Source organism: Stegostoma tigrinum, chromosome 13 (assembly GCF_030684315.1).
Source record: "Stegostoma tigrinum isolate sSteTig4 chromosome 13, sSteTig4.hap1, whole genome shotgun sequence".
In the NCBI taxonomy this organism is placed as follows: domain Eukaryota; kingdom Metazoa; phylum Chordata; class Chondrichthyes; order Orectolobiformes; family Stegostomatidae; genus Stegostoma; species Stegostoma tigrinum.
In genome coordinates, this window is record NC_081366.1 from 36,115,119 (window position 1) to 36,133,284 (window position 18,166).

General features: G+C 39.7%; 1 protein-coding gene across 2 annotated transcripts in view; it reads left to right on the forward strand.

The window, feature by feature from the left end:
• Positions 1-18,166, forward strand: part of myot (myotilin) — a 116,274-nt gene that overhangs the window by 42,444 nt on the left and 55,664 nt on the right. For both annotated transcript variants that reach the window (XM_059650665.1, XM_059650664.1), the window contains one exon: positions 5,058-5,322. In XM_059650665.1, coding sequence (XP_059506648.1) covers positions 5,058-5,322 — 265 coding nt within the window. The remainder of the gene's footprint in view (positions 1-5,057; positions 5,323-18,166) is intronic.

The following is an 18,166-nucleotide window of genomic DNA, read 5'->3' on the forward strand; positions in this document are numbered from 1 at the left end:
GTGCACTGCGGCTAGTACAGTAAATGCTCACTAGATGGGTTATAGCCACAGGGTCATACAGCACGGAAACAGACCTTTCAGTCCAACCAGTCCATGCTGATGATTTTCTGGAATGAGAAGGTCTCTCCTACAATAAAAGGCTAAGTAAATTCAGTTTATATTCTTTGCAGTTTAAAGGAATGTAAAGTGCTCACATTGAAACATTTGCAATTATGAAGCGACTTATTCAACTAGATACTGAGATGTTGCCCCTGGCTGGGGAAGCTGGAACAAGGAAGTCAGTTTCATGATAAGCTATTATTTCATAAAGACTGAAAGGAAGCAAAACAACTTCACTGTAATCTTTGGAATTCCCATCCCCAGGGGATTGGTGACGCTTGATAATTAAATATACTTAATACTGTGATAGTCAGATTTTTGATCTATTGCAGAATCAAGGGATGTGAGAAGTGGGCAGGGAAGTGGGGTAGAAGCTGGAGATCAGCCAATGATTGTATGGAATGGCACAGGACACTTAAGGGGCCACATGGTGTACCTTGGTCCTATTTCTTGTGGTGTTTTGTTTTTGCATCAGAGTTATTTTGGCTGAGCAGTGTTAGTTTGTGGGAGATTTCAGATCCAGATTAATTCTTTGGAGCTAGATTAAGTGTGTCTAAATTTATGATCTTATAAATGATCAAAATATATATTCATGTCCATCAATTTGAGGGAGAATCAAATACAGATGCTGGATTCAAAGAAGGAATAATGTGGTGCACCAGCTAATCTGCTGTAAATAATACCAATTGAACAGCATTTGATATTGATACCAGCAGAGATATGATGGTCTAAATGTCCTCCTTCCGAACAGTATCATTCTATGATTCTAGAATAGAAAAATTTACAGTTATAGAGTCATCCAAACAGACACTTCAGTCCAACTCATCAGTGCTGACCAAGATTCCCAAACTAAGTTAGTTCCACTTGCCTGTGTTTAGCTCATATCCCTCTAAAGCTTTCCTATTCAAGTACCTGTCCAAATGTCTTTTAAATGTTGTAACTGCACCTGCATCAACACTTCCTCTGGCAGCTCATTCCATGTACAAACCACCCTCTGCATGAAAACGTTGCCCCACAGATCCCTTTTAATTCTTTCTCCTCTCACTTTGGAAATCTGCCCCCTAGTTTTGAACTCCCCTACCCTAGGGCAATACCTTTGCTCATCACCTTGACTATGCCACTCGTGGTTTTACACATCTCTAAAAGGTCACCCCTCAACCTACTACCCTCCGGTGAAAAAAAAGTCCCAGCCCTGTCCAGCATCTCCTTATAATTCAAACTCTCCATTTCCAGAAACATCCTGGTAGATCTTTCCTGAGTCCTCTCCAATATAATAATATCCCTCCTTTAATAGGACAACCAGAACTGTACACAATACACCAAAAGTGGCCAAGTTTTAAAAACAAATACTTATATATTAATATATTTTCTGCAGGGCAAGGTAGATTCTTAGGTCCGTTCTTAAATGCACAATTATTTAAGAGATGGCCAGCACAGGAGTTTCAAAAAAGATCACACTAATGGAGCAATTAGAGTTCCTTTGAGGTTTGGCTAAGTGATATTGTGGCACAGACGGGTTTACTGCATGGTAGCAGTAAATGTCTGAAAATGCTCTATTCTTTAGCATTAACATCCTCCACCTCGGTAACATTACATTTAGGAAGCTACACATTATTATGGTTTCAGAATTCCTATCTCTCAGTGCTTCCTGCTCATTAGTACAAAAAGAAGATATGCTAGATCATAGTGAAGTGAAAAATAATTAATTCTACTCGGGTAAGTCATTCCATGCAAGATAAACATCAATTATTTTTAGGTGTGAAATTAAATCTAATGCAATTCTTATGAATTTGGACTAAAATAATATATCCTGTAAAGTTTGTTTTTTGTGGTAAACCTATTAATGTAACCTCCTTTTGCTTGAACATGACTCCTTACAGCAAAGCCAAACTGCCTCAACATTATCACTTACATCGGTTTAAAGGATAGGCATCAATTATGAAACAATTATTGATGGATCACAGTGTTATTGTTTCAACCACGCCTTGCAGATCTCTGATCCACAATAGAAAGGAAGCACAGAGCCTAGAAGGATATTTGACATCCAATTTGCAATTAATTAATCAGGAAAATACTCTTCAATATAATATAATTATACATTTCAAAACAATACAATACCATACAGCAAAGGTACAGGCCCAACGGTCCACCAAGCCGGCACTGATTCTAATCCTTATTTAGACCTGCTGTTTATTGCTCATGTGCAATTTCTATCTCTCTGCTTGCCACTCATTCATTTGTGTCCCAAGATATGTCCTAAACGTTGCCAACTTGCCTGCTTCCACCACCTCTACTAGCAGTGCATTCTAGGCACCCACCATCCTCTGTGTAAACAATTTTCCCCACACTTCTCCCCTAAACTTCCCCCCCTCACCTTCAACCTGTGCCCTCTTGTAGTTGATTATTCCACTCTGTGAAAAAGCTTCTGTCTATCCACCCTAACTATGCCTCTCATAATTTTGTAGACCTCTATCAGGTCGCCCCTCAGCCTCCATCTTTCCAGTGTAAGCAATCCAATTTTATCCAACCTCTCCTCATAACTGAAACATTCCAAACCAGGCAACATCCCGGTAAACCTTCTCTGCACTCTCTCCAAAGCACCCACATCCTGCTGGTAGTGTGGTGACCAGAACTGCACACAGTATTTCAAATGTGGCCTAACTAAAGTTTTGTACAGCTGTAACATGTCTTGCTAACTTTTATATTTGATGTCCAGCTGATGAAGACATGTGTTGTATGCCTTCTTGACCAGCTTATCCACCTGTGTTGCCACTTTCAGGGATCTGTGGACTAGTGTGCCCAGATCCCTTTGTATTTCAATGCTTCTAAGGCTTCCAATGAATAAAGCAATTATTGGAAATCATGTGTGGAATGATACGTATCATTCTGTTAGCCTGGGTCAAACCAGAGATGGTGTGATGGTTGATGGTGTTCAGGTTACATGTTTTTATTTTATCTTTCCCTCCCTTTGCAATAATATTCCTAAATTAACTGAAGTCCCCTACTAAAAAGGCTGGACTTCAGTGACATTTTCCAGATCCCTTACAATATAGCTCTACGCCTGGTCATTAGAAAGAATGCACAAACCACACAATATTTCACTCTCCAATTGTTCTCTCTTCTTGTCAGAAAAATCTGACTTTTCGTTAATGTTTGGTTCGCCATAATGAATCACCACAGAAGTAGATCCTGCTGTCTGCTGATTTGTGGAACCAAACGTTTGGCTTCCCATGAACTATTTACCACTACACCACTCACTCAGCTCAATTTTGGGATAATATTCTGAGTTCACTCCAATTTGCCACCAGCTGCATCAATAATTCCAACCCCACAGTGTTTTAAATCAGGAGAAAATCTCTTAAAAATAAAAAAAAATTGTATAAAAGCAATGAGTTATTTTCAAGTAAAAACTATGGTACTTTGGCAGTTTGCTTATAAAGCTCATTAGCAGTGTAATTAATCACAAAGGTCAAAGGCCACTCCTGCAATTTACCTATGGTTATAAAAACATGCCCATAGTGTGGTGCTCAAAGATTTCTTTCTCGTCATACAACTCTTTCCTCATTTCATTATCTTCCTGCTTCCAATCCAAATTAAGGCTGATTAACATTCTAATTAGGAAGGAAATCGAGTTGTGTGCTTTAAAAGTTTACTAGTTCTACACTTAATATAATCGGTGTGTGTGATCTCTATGCATTGGGTCCCTAGTTTAACATTTCTAAAACTGTCTCTCCCTTATCCTGCCAGCTCACTTGTACACACAATTTTTTGTGAACTTGTGATTTTATTGCTAGGATACGGTAGTAGATCTGATAATGTAAACTTCAGAAGTTAAGGTAGCAATGTCACTCTCCTATCACCCAAGATATGCACAAGCAACAAATATAACATTACTTATAGTTGTCAATGGAGACCTGATGACAGCATCATAACTCAGGTCAAACTAGGTCTCCAGATAATGGGTCTGTTAAATGAAATATCATCAATGTCATTCTGCCCAAGCAAAAAGAACTATCCAAGCAACAGGAAATCAAGTGTGCAAATAGACACAATATGATCACATTTCAGCATTTAATCATCATCTGACAATGAAAATAATTATCACCTTGTGTTCAGATTAATATTTTGAAAAGAATATCATTCAGTATTTTATCATTTTCAATTGTAAAAGTGGAGTTGTATGATAATGTATTTTCAACTTTGGATTAATTAAAAATATTTACAGTAGTAGGATTTTATGAGACTGATAATGAATGAAGCAATCTCATAAAATTTTTAATTAAATCTGAGTCATCTCATATAGTTTACAGAAAGGTTCATTGTAGGAAAATTTACAAATTATTCAGTAATAAGATTAATCTGTATTGTGCCTTTAGTGATAGTGGGATATCTACCTTTTAAAAATGAGAAATGTTTTGAAGACAGCAATTGAAGGCTGAGTACAATATTTTAAAAACCCAAAAGCAGTCTTGAGACTTTGCAAAGTTATTGCCTGTAACCAAGTTGCTGATCAGCTGTTGAGAATCAAAACAGAAAATGCAAGAAGCCACCACATTTTTTAATTTAAATCCTTCAGAAGATAAATAAATATTGTCCAAGTTTCCAATAATGATTCATATTTGTGTGAGCAGAAAAACTCAAAGCAGATTGGCCTGTGATAAATGTGAAGACTGCAGAGACTTCTCACAGACAGGCTTGATTTTACTGAGAAATTGCACCTTGTGTGAGTTAGTATTTCTGTCACACAGGTTTGGAAATGACAGCCAGAGCCCATTGTATTTTACCCATTCACTTTAATAGCATCACATGATTGCCCCCAGTATGAGTAACCATAAAGTTCACACATGGAAAATCGAGTCCTGTTTGTTGTAGTTCTAATTTAACTTTCTAAAAATTGTAAAATAAACAATATACCATTGTACATTATAAGTGATGTTATTTACTAATACATTTTGCAGAAAATCAGAAGACTCAAGAAGTTCAAGCTTTTGAATCTCACACAGGAATGCACCCAGATACCTCCCTGAGGCATCCAACTGTTGTGAACGACAATGGAATTCAAACCACAGCAAACCACAGTAGTCAGTGTGTACTGGAAAACATGAGGCAAAAGGCTTATAAACATCTCACACTTGGTTCAGATGCTCAGATCCTTGAAGTTTGCCCTGAGGTAGACACCTCTCCAACAAAGACATCACAAACACAAAATCACCATCCTGAACTGTGAGTATACACATATGTTCATAGCAAAATGTTCTTTTTAAACATAAACTGAGACTTTTAGTGGGAAATTAAGTGTGCACAAAGAAGTTTGCTGAAATATTTCACAAATCAATTCCTAAGCAAGGGAACCCACAAGAAGGAAGGCAATACAGGTTTTTTTTAACCAATGGAAAGAATAATAAGCCAAGCTGGACTAAAAGAGTTGTTGACATGATTGTACAGTTGGTGATTTGATGGAGACAATTAGAACTGTAGGAAACGATAACCAAGGATAGTAAATAAATTTTAAATCATCATTCGGAGATAGCGAGAATTGTAAATGCTGGAGCCAGAGACGACACAGTGTGGAGCTGGAGGAACACAACAGGTCAGGCAGCATCAGAGGAGCAGGAGAGTCGATGTTTCTGATCTGCCAGAAGGGTCCCAACCCGAAACGTTGACATTCCTACACCTCTGATGCTGTCTGACCTGCTGCGTTCCTCCAGCTCAACGTTGTGTTGCTCTGAAGAAGCGTTAAATCACCATTTGCTCCTTTTTAACTATTGAAAAATGGATCAGATGGGCTTGAGTTGGGTAATGTGTCTACAAGGCATCAGACTAGAAATCTCCAGTATCACAAAAGAAGGCACAGGAGATAGATTTAGAAAGTGTACAATAAGTCAGGCTATCCAATCATACAATTTCAGTCTAAAGTGTAAAGTGAATTAGAAAATAGAAAATGTTGCCCCTACTTTTAAAAAAGAATGGCCGTTCAAATTAACAATTTCCTAGTCTCATGTCAGGTAATGGAATCAGATGGCAGAATTAGAAAGTGACTGCATGTTTGGTAATAACAGGTTTGAGGCTGGTAATGATTAATTAAGGTTAAGCTGCTAGTTCATCTCCAGCATTTGGTGCTCCTGAGATTTCACCTACAGAAGAAAAGTTACTAATATGGAGACAGTAAGGGATAATTTATTACAGGTTCCACCAACTGGATTTATTGTTTACAGTTGGTCAATGAAGGGAATTAAATTTTGGGTTCAGTATAGGAGTATAAGAGTTTTTTAGTCAACGCATTGAGTCAGGAACCTCTCACCCCTCCCTCAACTGCAAACTGAGATTGTTATCCTCTCAGACGTGTCAGAATTCATATTTCCTACAATGTGTTGTCCACAATGCCTTGCTCTCTTTCTCATTGTCTCTGTTCTCTCTCAATGCGGAATACTCACTGTAATAACTTTGTCAGCATTAATGCATCCCAACAACATAAGGTGTCAGCCTTGACACAGCAGTAATACCCATACTTTTGAATCATAAAGTTGTGGACTCAAACACCTCTTCAGCACATTATCCAAACTGATACTTCCCTGAAGTGCTGAGGGAGCAGGGTCTGCACTCTTTGAAAAGTGTAGGGGAATCATCCTCTGTCCTCATACTCTGCCCAATATTTAGTTCTCAGCCAGCACCACCACGGTGATTTGATCACTTTTTAAAATAAATTGCTGCATGTGGGATCTTGTTTTGCACCAAGTTATCATTGCATTTCTCTATTTCACAATAGTAGCTACTGTTAAAAAGTACTTTTCTGACATTGGAACAGGTAGAAGTCATGAACGATGTTCCATAACTGTACTCTCTTTCCCCACTCTTCTACTGTTCTATAAGCTACAATTGACAAGAACAGCAATATATTCAGCTGCAAGTTATTTGACTTCTATAAATTATCCAAATCAAAATTTTCATTCTGGCATGAAAGGAATACATGTACCAATAAGATTAATTAAGTGCCAAAGTATTTCATGTTCCAACACCCCTACAGGGAAGTAACCCATCCTCAAATCTCTCTTCACTACATCTTCATATCAATGTTACTTTGACTCCCAACAAGGAGAATTGACATTTTTTCATTCAACCTGTTAAAACCCAAGAAGTTGAGGGGTTTAAGTAGCTGAATATCAATGATGACGAGGAGACCGAACTTCACTTGAAATGAGAGATTAGTTTAATGTGTCACTACCACAAGCACTGATTCCAAATATCTACAACGTTTGGAGAAGACAAGAAACAAAACAATGATGACAGGACAACATCAGTAATTGTGAAATAACATTATGGCAGTGGCGTTGGCCATCACCAACTTCTCACTTGACTGGATGTTTAGTTTGTGACCAACAGGATGTGCACTGTGAACATGCAGAATGGAGCATTCTGTTATGCCTGAGTCATTGACCGAGCACACTTGTCCAGATTTTATCAAATTCTGCTTTTTCATTGCAACCAACGAAATATCATATAGGAAGGCGTCTTCCTCTGAATGAACTCCTTCATCATTCTGGGTGAAAATGAAGAAACTGCCCCCCAGAACATCATTTTAGGAGCACCGTACCACAAAACAGCAGCTGCTCAAGAAGGCCTCCTTGCTCCAGCAGTGAATTGCCATTCTGACTTTGCAAATTATATCTTACTATCCCTGGTTGGTAGGAATAAAAATGATAAGATGTTAAATTAGCCGGGAGACATGTTTAAAAGACTGCCCGTTGCTACAAACTGCTGGGGGGGTTTGTACTGGCAGGTAGCTGGCAAGCAAATGCTGACCAACTGTCCACTCCACAGACACGGAAAACTAATTCACATGATTGGGGCCTTATGTGTGGATCCTAAAACAGGGCCATCAGCTTTGTGCTTGCATCACAGCAGTTCCCTGCACAATGCAGATACATTTACCTTCATTGGGGCAGCTCCCTGCACAATGCAGATATCTTTACCTTCATTGGGGCAGTTCCCTGCACAATGCAGATACATTTACCTTCATTGGGACAGCTCCCTGCACAATGCAGATACATTTACCTTCATTGGGGCAGCTCCCTGCACAATACAGATACATTTACTTTCATTGGGGCAGCTCCCTGCACAATGCAGATACATTTACTTTCATTGGGGCAGCTCCCTGCACAATGCAGATACATTTACCTTCATTGGGGCAGTTCCTTGCTGAACGTAGATGCCGCTACCTTCATGGAAGCAGCTTTCCAGCAGTAGCTGGCGTGGGGTGGGTGGTGTGAAGGGGTGGCGGCTAGAGTTGGGGGGTGGAGGCATTGGTAATGACAGAAGAGGCTTTGTGATTTAAAGTCATTGAGAAACAGAGCAGTACTCCTTCAAGCCACAACCCCAGGATACTTGTCCAAAAAAGTATCTCCTCAGCTCCTTGGCTGTTTTATTGCAGATACACAAGCTTTCTAACGTACTTCAGTTGAGCCAACCTTTCTGCTGGCTTGGAACACGCTGAGACAAGCAACTTGAAGCTTGATCTGGGAGAATGACCAAGCTGCTCTCATTGCAAGCCAGTGCGGGTTTGGGAACTACATTTGGCCACAGCCATTAAGTGAGTGGTTAAAAAAAAATTCTGATTCCAGCAGTAATAGAAACAATTGTGTAGTTACTTTTGACTAACAAACTGTGCTGAATTTTATCAGTCATCTGGAGGACCTGAAAAATAGTAGTGCTTTGCATGGGGGTGGAGTCTCCATTGTCTTTCCACCACCATGACATTTTGCCAGCAGAAGGGAATGTAGCACACAGCCATCCTGCCCAAAGGACCCTGAAACAGACAATTCAGAAATCTCTTTGCATCCCCGCTGCATTTCTACAGCCCATTAACTGACTGCCATGATAAAATCTGTCTCTGCACTCCACAGTCTGTCGGAACATAGTTTTCCACTGCTTTTGGTTCTGTCAAAAGGACGCCTACCACAATTACAAATTTAGCCCAGTGTTCACCCAGTATGTTTCCGGCTTACATTGTAAAGGCAAGAGAGCTTTTATTCTAAATTAACACACATGTAGTTACTGTGAATCAACATTAAAATTTTCTAATTAGCAGGCTGTCATGACAGAGAACCTGTTAGAAAAATAACTGTTACTGAAACACACTTCAAACTTCATGGATAATCATGGAATTTGACTCAGTTCACATGCAATTTGCTATCATAACTGTAGTCTTCAGCTTCATGACAGGGTATCAGTTTCTCAATGCTAAAAGAAATGGCTCAGATGCACTGTGGAAAAAGGATTACTGGGAATATTCCAACCTGTAGTGTGTCACCATGCCATTTATAACTGTGATCTTCTCTTGTCATCCCATTTATATCTATATGGTTTACAGAACACATGAGATCACTATGAACATAATAGGAACGCTATTTCGAAAAGCAAAAATTGTAAACCCCTCACTCAATATTGTTCTCTCCTTGTACCTCTTATTTCCATTTCTCGTGTGAACAATTGAAATCAAGTCTGCTTATTTATTATAGGTTCTAGAGTTAGTTTCTGACTAAGAATATAATCTAGACTGGCATTTCATGCAGTAAAAAGTAATGAGCTGCAATGTCAGAGGTACCATGCTTCAAATGAGATACCAATCTGAGGTCCCAAATGGCTATTCAGGCAGAGGTTAAAAATTCTAAAGCACTGTTCAAACAGCAAGGAGTTCTCCTGTTGCTTCGGTTGCCATTCCTACATGAAGCAGCACCAGAAATAAACATATTAACTGGTCATTTATGTCACTACCCTTTGTCGAATCATGATGTAGAAAACTCCGCTTTATTTGGAACTGCTATTTGAAGTCATTAATTGCATGTGAAGCACAAAGAAACACTGTCTTTAACAAAACTGCTTGACAAATCTTTATTGAATTCTTCTCAAATAAGGGGACATTTTCTGAGGAGGCTCACACCAAGTTCTTGTTAGAGGAAGTCAGTCAATGCTATTTTAAAATAAGACTAGTGGGAATTTAATGTAAACGCCATGTCCAAGCCTTTATGTCAATATGTTAAGTTTCAATCCATGTTCATATTAATTCGCAAACATATCAAGTGGAGTTAGCACCTGATCTTTGTTCTGGTCTAATCACCGATCTATCCATTTTTTTAACATTCATTCACTCATGGGATGTCGATATCACTGGCTGGCCAGTTTTTGTTGCCCATCACTCGTTGCCTTTCTTCACCACCCTGTCTGTGTCACAACATTCAAGGAACTATGTACCTGCTCCCCAAGGTCTCTCTTCAACAATCCGCCCAATCAGGCTTGTGGTGGCTGTTTGAATGGGCAATCCAAATAGCCCTATCTCCCTTCTCTACAGTCTAGCCACATTTTCACTTCAAGCATCCCTTCTTCAGTTCCCTGTCAAAAGGCATATCCTTGGCAATTATTCATCAAACCACAGCAAAGTATCATGAACTTCCATTACATATAGGATGGGGAGGCAAGTCCTAAGTCTACCACAGCCAGAACAAGGTTTGAACCCCAAAGAACTAGCATTGGTCTGATTCATGCACTTGCTGCAGCCAACTAAACTAGTTCACATACTTAACTGATCCCATTTTGAAAGTTATTATTCAATTTGCTTCAACCACATATTCAGGCAATGCATTCCTGATCATAACAATTTCTACTTAAAATTTGTCTCCTCACCTTGCCTCTAGTTCTTTAGCCAATCACTTCAGATCTATGTCCTCTGATAACTAACGGTCCTGCCACTGATAACTGTTTCTCCTTGCTTATTTCACCAAAGCTTTTAAGATTTTGAATGTCCATATTAAATATCTGCTTAGCCTCATCTGCTCTGAAGAGAATAGCCCTATTTTCCCAAGCCACGCTACATTCTGCTTACTCTATACTCTACAGATCCCCATTCTTGGTTATTTCTAGATTTTTCCAATCTCTAATATGACTTTACCTTACCTTTACCATGTCTTGGACATTGTTCCCAAGACAAGGTGCCCAGAATTATAACACAATATTCCAGCTGAGGCACGAAAGGTAATTTTTAAAATTTTAGCTTAATTTCTTTGTTTTATTTGCACTCTTTGCCTCTGTATGAGAAGTCAAGGATACTTATTGTTTTAGTCTTTTCAACTTGTTCTGCCAGCTCCAAATATTGCGGCACATGCACCCGAAAGTTCCTCTGTTCCAGATTCTTTAAATTTCCCATCTTAATTCATGTTGTCTTTCCTCATTCTTTCTAACTAAATGCATCGCTTGTCGTCACATGTCAGAGGCTGCATGTCTGAAACAGAAAATTTTATTTAGAATAACATTTAATGCTTTAAGGCATTGAAAATATCTCTCACAATATCAAGTATTAATAATCAGTAGATTTCCAAAACATTGTTCATGGTAGTTTGGAGACGGAAGCAAAACACACAGATCTAGGTAATAGTGACGAGGTAAGTTGCTGAGTTTTTTTCCAAGGGAACTGTTACTTCTGGCCAGATTTTTGGTTGCACATCAGTGCACTGGACTTCAATTGATGGAATTTGTTAGGAAGCAGATTGGTAGTTTACAGTGGTCAACCAACTGTAGTCAATGGGAGGCCCAGCCCTCTTCAACGTATTAACATATATATTGAGTTCCACAGTCCAACAGAGATTCTCATTGCAATTCGTTGGTGCGTGACTTGCACAATATCTGAGGAAGATAAGTGGGATTTAAAATCATGAAGGAGAACGCCCTGATGTGCATAGACTCATACCATCTTTGTGGACCCTCGAAGAGTGCCATGTTGCTCTCCATCCCCACAAGCATTATTTACCTCTTCTGGCCTCTTTGGTTGCACCACCAAATTTTGAAGCTTAATAAGGCTCCTAGCTGATTAAGACGGTCACCCAGAGCACCCAGTAGAACAACTGAACACAAAGTGAAAAGATGGTAAGTTCATTTTAGTTCTGCTGTGTCCCATTTCTATCAAGCATAGGGAGTTAAAATCTTTCTGGAAAGTTTCCCTGCCCTGCACAAGCTATCATTCTCCTTCCAGTGAGATCTCAAATATTTCTTAAATATTGAACCAAACATATATGTTTCAAATGATCAATTAAAACCTGGAAAAACAAATAATTTGAGGTGAGCAGATCTTTGAATCTTCCTTCCAGATTTTGTCACAATGTACTTGTGAAATTTTCTGTATTATATATCCAATTCTCTAATTATGGTTCTTCAGATTCAATGCATTGTCTGTGAGTATGATGTAGACAATAAACGTTCACTGCATTGAGGCTTGTGAGACAGGAAAGTGTAGTTCTGTTTTGGCTTCCGCATGTGTGAATAGCTTTTCGTCGAACACTTTCTGTCCTCTATAAGAATATTATAGAATCGGACATACACTTTTGCCTTCAGAATTCTTTCTTTCTGCATGCTGTCAGGAAACGTCAGAAACATTAGACAGTATTTAGTGGAGGTGACAGAGATTTGCCCACCAGCTGGACAGACAGCAAGATCCCTTGTCTCCTCCTTTCAGAAAGGTCCACCGCACTAATTGTCAAAGAGTCGTTAACTAGGCAGCAGCGGGCTTTCCCCAAGGTCAGGGACCTCAGTGTTGGAAATCTCACCTGATGAGAGCTGACAGCCAGTTGAAGGCTGTCAATTCCCATTGCTCAATGGTACCAAGGGGGAGGTGATGGCTGATGTTAGTACTACATTAGCCCAAGGCCTAGGATTGCCAGGAAACCAGGGAAAGGAGAGTGATGGCAAGAAAGGGGCTTGCTGGGGCTTGCATGGAAGGGGAGTTGGCAGCTAGAGTAGTGGGGGTATTTCTCAGTGCCCCTTCCTTCTTCCCTCCCTCACTCCTTCCCATCCAGCCACACATAGTTCCTGATATTGGGTCTCACCAATAGATACTGAGTGCCTGACTGGGAGAAAACCGATGTAGAAATGCCAGCATTTGTATTTCAGGTTTTCTGTGTAGTGAGACCCGTGCCCACTGATAAATACCAGTTCCAGTGGGATGAAGCAGTAACTATCTACTTAGGGGCCTCAATTGGTGGCTGGAAGGCTTTTCCTCATGCTTCCCAACATGGATTTAATTAGTGCCTTGGTGAGAAGGTGCCAGGGTGACCTCTTGCCTATATGCCTACCTACCAGTCACCAAACCTGTCATGGGGAAAGCTAGTACGTACCACACATTCTCAGCAAATCTTTTCTTAAAGGTGTTTTGGCACCTGTATTCTAAAATTAAACTTTCTGTGCTTAGGTTCTAATAATTGCATGTTGCAGTCACTTAGTCTGGATAAATTGGATGTTGGTCAGCGACATACTCACTGATCTATTTATATCCTGTGTCTGGTATTTCCTTGCAGTGTAATAGTCCTCAGTAAGAAAATACCCTAATCATTGCAAATCTCTTCTCAAAGATTTTGATATTTGTTGTGTTTCTTTCTGTTGATATCTAGTGATGAACTTTACTATAGTACAATATTGTTTCGATAATCAATTTTTCATGAGATAACTAACAATAATTAGATAGGGATTATCAAAGGCAAAGTATAGCTTAGAAGATAAAAAATGGAATGATGAGGAAAACATAACAATCTAGAGGAACTGGTGAATATATCATTAATAGCAGCATTGGTAGCCAACAGGATAATGAAAAATATTAACAAAATCCTGTGCGTTATTCCTTGAGGGAAGAATTCAACAGTTTGGAAGTTATTTTCAATTTGTCTGGGATAACTCAGGCTATACTTAGTACTGTGCAAAGTTTTGGTCTTAATGCTTTTTAAAGAACTTTGAACTGGGAAAAGGAATGAGAAAACAATATTCATTCCCAGGATGTGGGGGTCACTGGCTTGGCCAACGGTATTGTCTTTTGAAATAACAAGGTGTGGAGCTGGATGAACACAGCAGGCCAAGCAGCATCAGAGAAGCAGGAAAGCTGACATTTCGGGCCTAGACCGTTCTTCAGAAATGGAGGAGGGGAAGGGAGTTCTGAAATAAATAGGGAGAGAGGGGGAGGCGGATAGAAGATAGATACAGAAGAAGATAGCTGGAGAGGAGACAGACAGGTCAAAGAGGTGGGGATGGAGCCACTAAAGGTGAATGAGGATTTTTAGCTTGGCTTCTTGGTTTTTCCAAGCTATGGTCATGCTGTGTATAGCTGTAATGTAATCTTCTTTCTTAATTTCTCTATTCTGTAACGAAGCACATTTGTACCTAAGATGGCTTTGTAAGTAGCGACTTATAAACTTTTCACTGCACTCATGTGACCATAAAGCTAATTTAATTCAGTTCAATATTGACCATCCTTGATTGAGAAGGTGGTGAAGAGCTGCCTTCTTAAACCATTGCAATTGACTTGAAAAGATATCAGCTGAATGAAAAGATTATAGCTGTCATGAAATATTGAGTAGATTGGAACTCTTTTCTTTAGAAATAAGGAGACTTAAAGGAGGCCTTTGAGTTTGCCTGGTTAGATATGGAAAATTTGTCTACTTCTGATCGAATATAACATTTGGGGGCCAAAACACAAGTTAGTTTTCAATAAATCTCATTGGAAAATCAGGAGAAAGTTCTTCATTCAACAGAGTGGATTGAATGTAGAGCTCACTATCACAGGAAGTGTTTGAGTCAATTTACTTGGCTTATTTCAATAACATATGTGAGGCGAGGAATGAGAAAGGTTTGTTAAAAGACTGAGAGGAGGTGGACGAAATGGGAGGAGACTCATTGTGAAAGCTTGTCGCAGAAACAGAACCCATCAAAGCTACCTCATGGGACAACGGATTTCCTAATCAGATCATTGTTCACTGATTTGGAGCAAGCTTGTGTTTTTGGACATGAAAGTATCTAGTCTATCTTCAATTACACTGGAGAGCCAAAGTATCTGAAAAATTTGAACAATAGGTTAAGCAAGCCATTACACAATGCTGCTACGCAATTGTGATGCAAGTGGGATTTTTCACAAAGATGTTAGCCTCAGTCCAAAAAGATACCTTATTGCCATACAATTAAACAGCATTGTATTTTAATTTCAGTGCTGATCTGATGCCGGACATGTAGCATACATATCCTAGTAAACAAATCAAACAGCATGTTCCTCAGGTGTTTATAATAGGTAGAGTGCAAACTCGTTGAGCCTCTGCTTTCAAAGCCTGAAACAAAATGTCTTGTGCTAAATGGGATTTTGTGATTGGACAGCCCTGACAACTATTTTAACATCAGAGATAATGGGAACTGCAGATGCTGGAGAATTCCAAGATAATAAAATGTGAGGCTGGATGAACACAGCAGGCCAAGCAGCATCTCAGGAGCACAAAAGCTGACGTTTCGGGCCTAGACCCTTCATCAGAGAGGTCAGATGAAGGGTCTAGGCCCGAAACGTCAGCTTTTGTGCTCCTGAGATGCTGCTTGGCCTGCTGTGTTCATCCAGCCTCACATTTTATTAACTATTTTAACATAATCAGTTGAGTTTTCAATGGAATTACGTACACTAGCTAGAATCAACTAACATTTATACACAGACGGCCATTGTTCACAATGAAAAGGAGCATGTTCAATCCTCACTATGTTTTTGACTTGTCCGGAAGCTTGGAAAGCCTACAAGAAAAATAATGGAATCACTGTAAAAAAGAAAATGAAAATGAAAAGTATAATAATAAATAGAAAGCATATATTCAAATGGTAAAGATGAAAAAGGAAAAGAAAATGCATTGAATATTTTGAGAAGAGAATGGAGAATAGATGAGGGTAATGTAACAGATAAAGTCAATGTAGATTTTCAGTGTCTTTCAGGGTCTTTAGAATTATGTACATGTAATAATATGAGTACAGTCAGAGAATGTGAAATCAGGGGAACAATTAGAATCATGACTATCCAGCAGGACTTTTCAGCAAATATCAGGAGTCCAATGTTGGACATATTTAATACCACAAAATATAAGAACAGAAGTAGGCCATTCAGCCCATCAAATCTGCTCCACCATTTAATGAGGTCATGGCTGATCTGATCGTCCTTAACTCCATTTTCCTGTCTTTAACTCCCTTGCTGATTAAAAACATATTTATCTCAGCCTTGAATATACTTAATGACGCAGCCTCAACAGCTCTCTGAGATAACAAATTCCACAAATTCAAAACTCACTGAGAAAAAAATATTTCTGTCATCTATCCCTTAAATGTGCCACGCCTTATTCCAAGACTTACCATGTGATCCTTGACTCATCCTCAAGGGGAAACAACCTTTCTATGTCTACCCAGTCATATTTTTTAGGAATCCTGAATGTTTCAATAAAATTACCCATCATTATTCTATATTACAATGAGTATAGGCCCAACCTACTCAACTTCTCCTCTTAAGACAGATCCTCCACATCTGGGATAGAGATAATGGGAACTGCAGATGCTGGAGAATCCGAGATAACAAAGTGTGGAGCTGGATGAACACAGCAGGCCAAGCAGCATCTTAGGAGCACAAAAGCTGACGTTTCAGGCCTAGACGCTTCATCAGATAAAGTTCTTTTTCTGATGAAAGGTCTAGGCCCGAAACGTCAGCTTTTGTGCTCCTGAGATGAAGCTTGACCTGCTGCATTCATCCAGCTCCACACTTTGTTATCTCTCTTCCACATCTGGGATCAGCCTAGTGAACTGCCACGAGACTGCCTTCAAGGCCAATATATCTTTCCTTTGAAAAGGGGCCCAAAACTGTTTACAGCATTCCAGCTAAAGCCTGACTACTGCTTTGTAGAGTTCTGGCAAAGCATTCCTACTTTTATACGCCACTTGCTTTGAAATAAAAGCCAACATTCCATTAATCTTCTGTATTACTTGCTGAACATGGATGCTAGCTTTTTGTGATTCATGTGCACAGACTCCAAACTCCTTCACACAGCGCTCTTTAAGCCATGCATTTTGACTTTATGTACCCTTTGCCAGTTTGCTTGTGGCTCAAGATAGTAATCCACAGGTTATTACCTTGGAGTTTCTGCTTTCTAATTTAGCTCCCATCTGTTCAAAGTCTTTCAACAGAACCTCCTTTCTAATCCCATCAGTGTCATTGGTACCAGGCTTGACAATGACTACTGGATCCTTCCCCTCCCTCTCCAGGTTCTTCAGACCTGAGGAGATGCCCTTGACCTTGGCAGCTGGAGTGGGCAACATAACCTTTGGGACTTCAGCACATGGTCGCAGACAACAGTATCTATCCATCTAATTATACTGTCCCTTAACGCGACCATGTTCCTGTTTGCGTTCCCCTATTTATATAGCTTCCTGTACCAAACTGATCAGTTGCCCATCCTTGCTGTGGTCTCCACTCTCATCCACACTGTTTGCAAAAGCTCATAACTGTTGAACAACTGCAGGACCAAGGCTCCTCAACTTTCATCCCTGGGCCCTCTTACCTGCCTTACCTGCAGAAATACCCTCCTATCCCTGATTACAGAACAATTTTGAATTGAAGTCTCTAAGTAACTTCCCCCTTCACCAACATGGTGCAATGCCAGCAGCTCAGACTCCAGCTCCTCAACTCGGATCTGAAGTACCTCAGGCTGAAAAGACCTAGTGCAGAGGTATTCACCCTGGATCACATTGGCATCCAGCAGCTTCCGTGTGTCACAGCTGCAACACATCACCAGCCTGCCATCGCTATCATATTTGAACAGATAGGTTTCTGACCTTAATTTGATAGCAAGTCTGGCAGCTGCCAAATTAGATTCTACCACCAGGAACATTGTTGGGTGCTCCCACTGACCATCAGCTTGAGGGTGTGGCCTGCATATGATCACCAGTCAATAAGAAAATCCCAGCCTTTGTCAACGCTTACTGTAATTTTATCTAGATGTGAACTTATTCGGATTAGTACAGCAGAAGCAACAGGTAGAGAAATCCCTGTGGTCATCAAGGTCTGTTATTGCTATTCCTTCTAACTGTCAACATTAGTAAATTTGACTAGTTTTCTTGGACGTTGCTAATGATTTCTCCAAACAGGTGCAGGGAATGGTGGTATCACTGTCATACTAATCTAAAGCCCTCACTGTATCCAGTGCTTGAACCTGCATTTTCTCATTTCAGTTCAAGTTGTACTTTGTTCCAC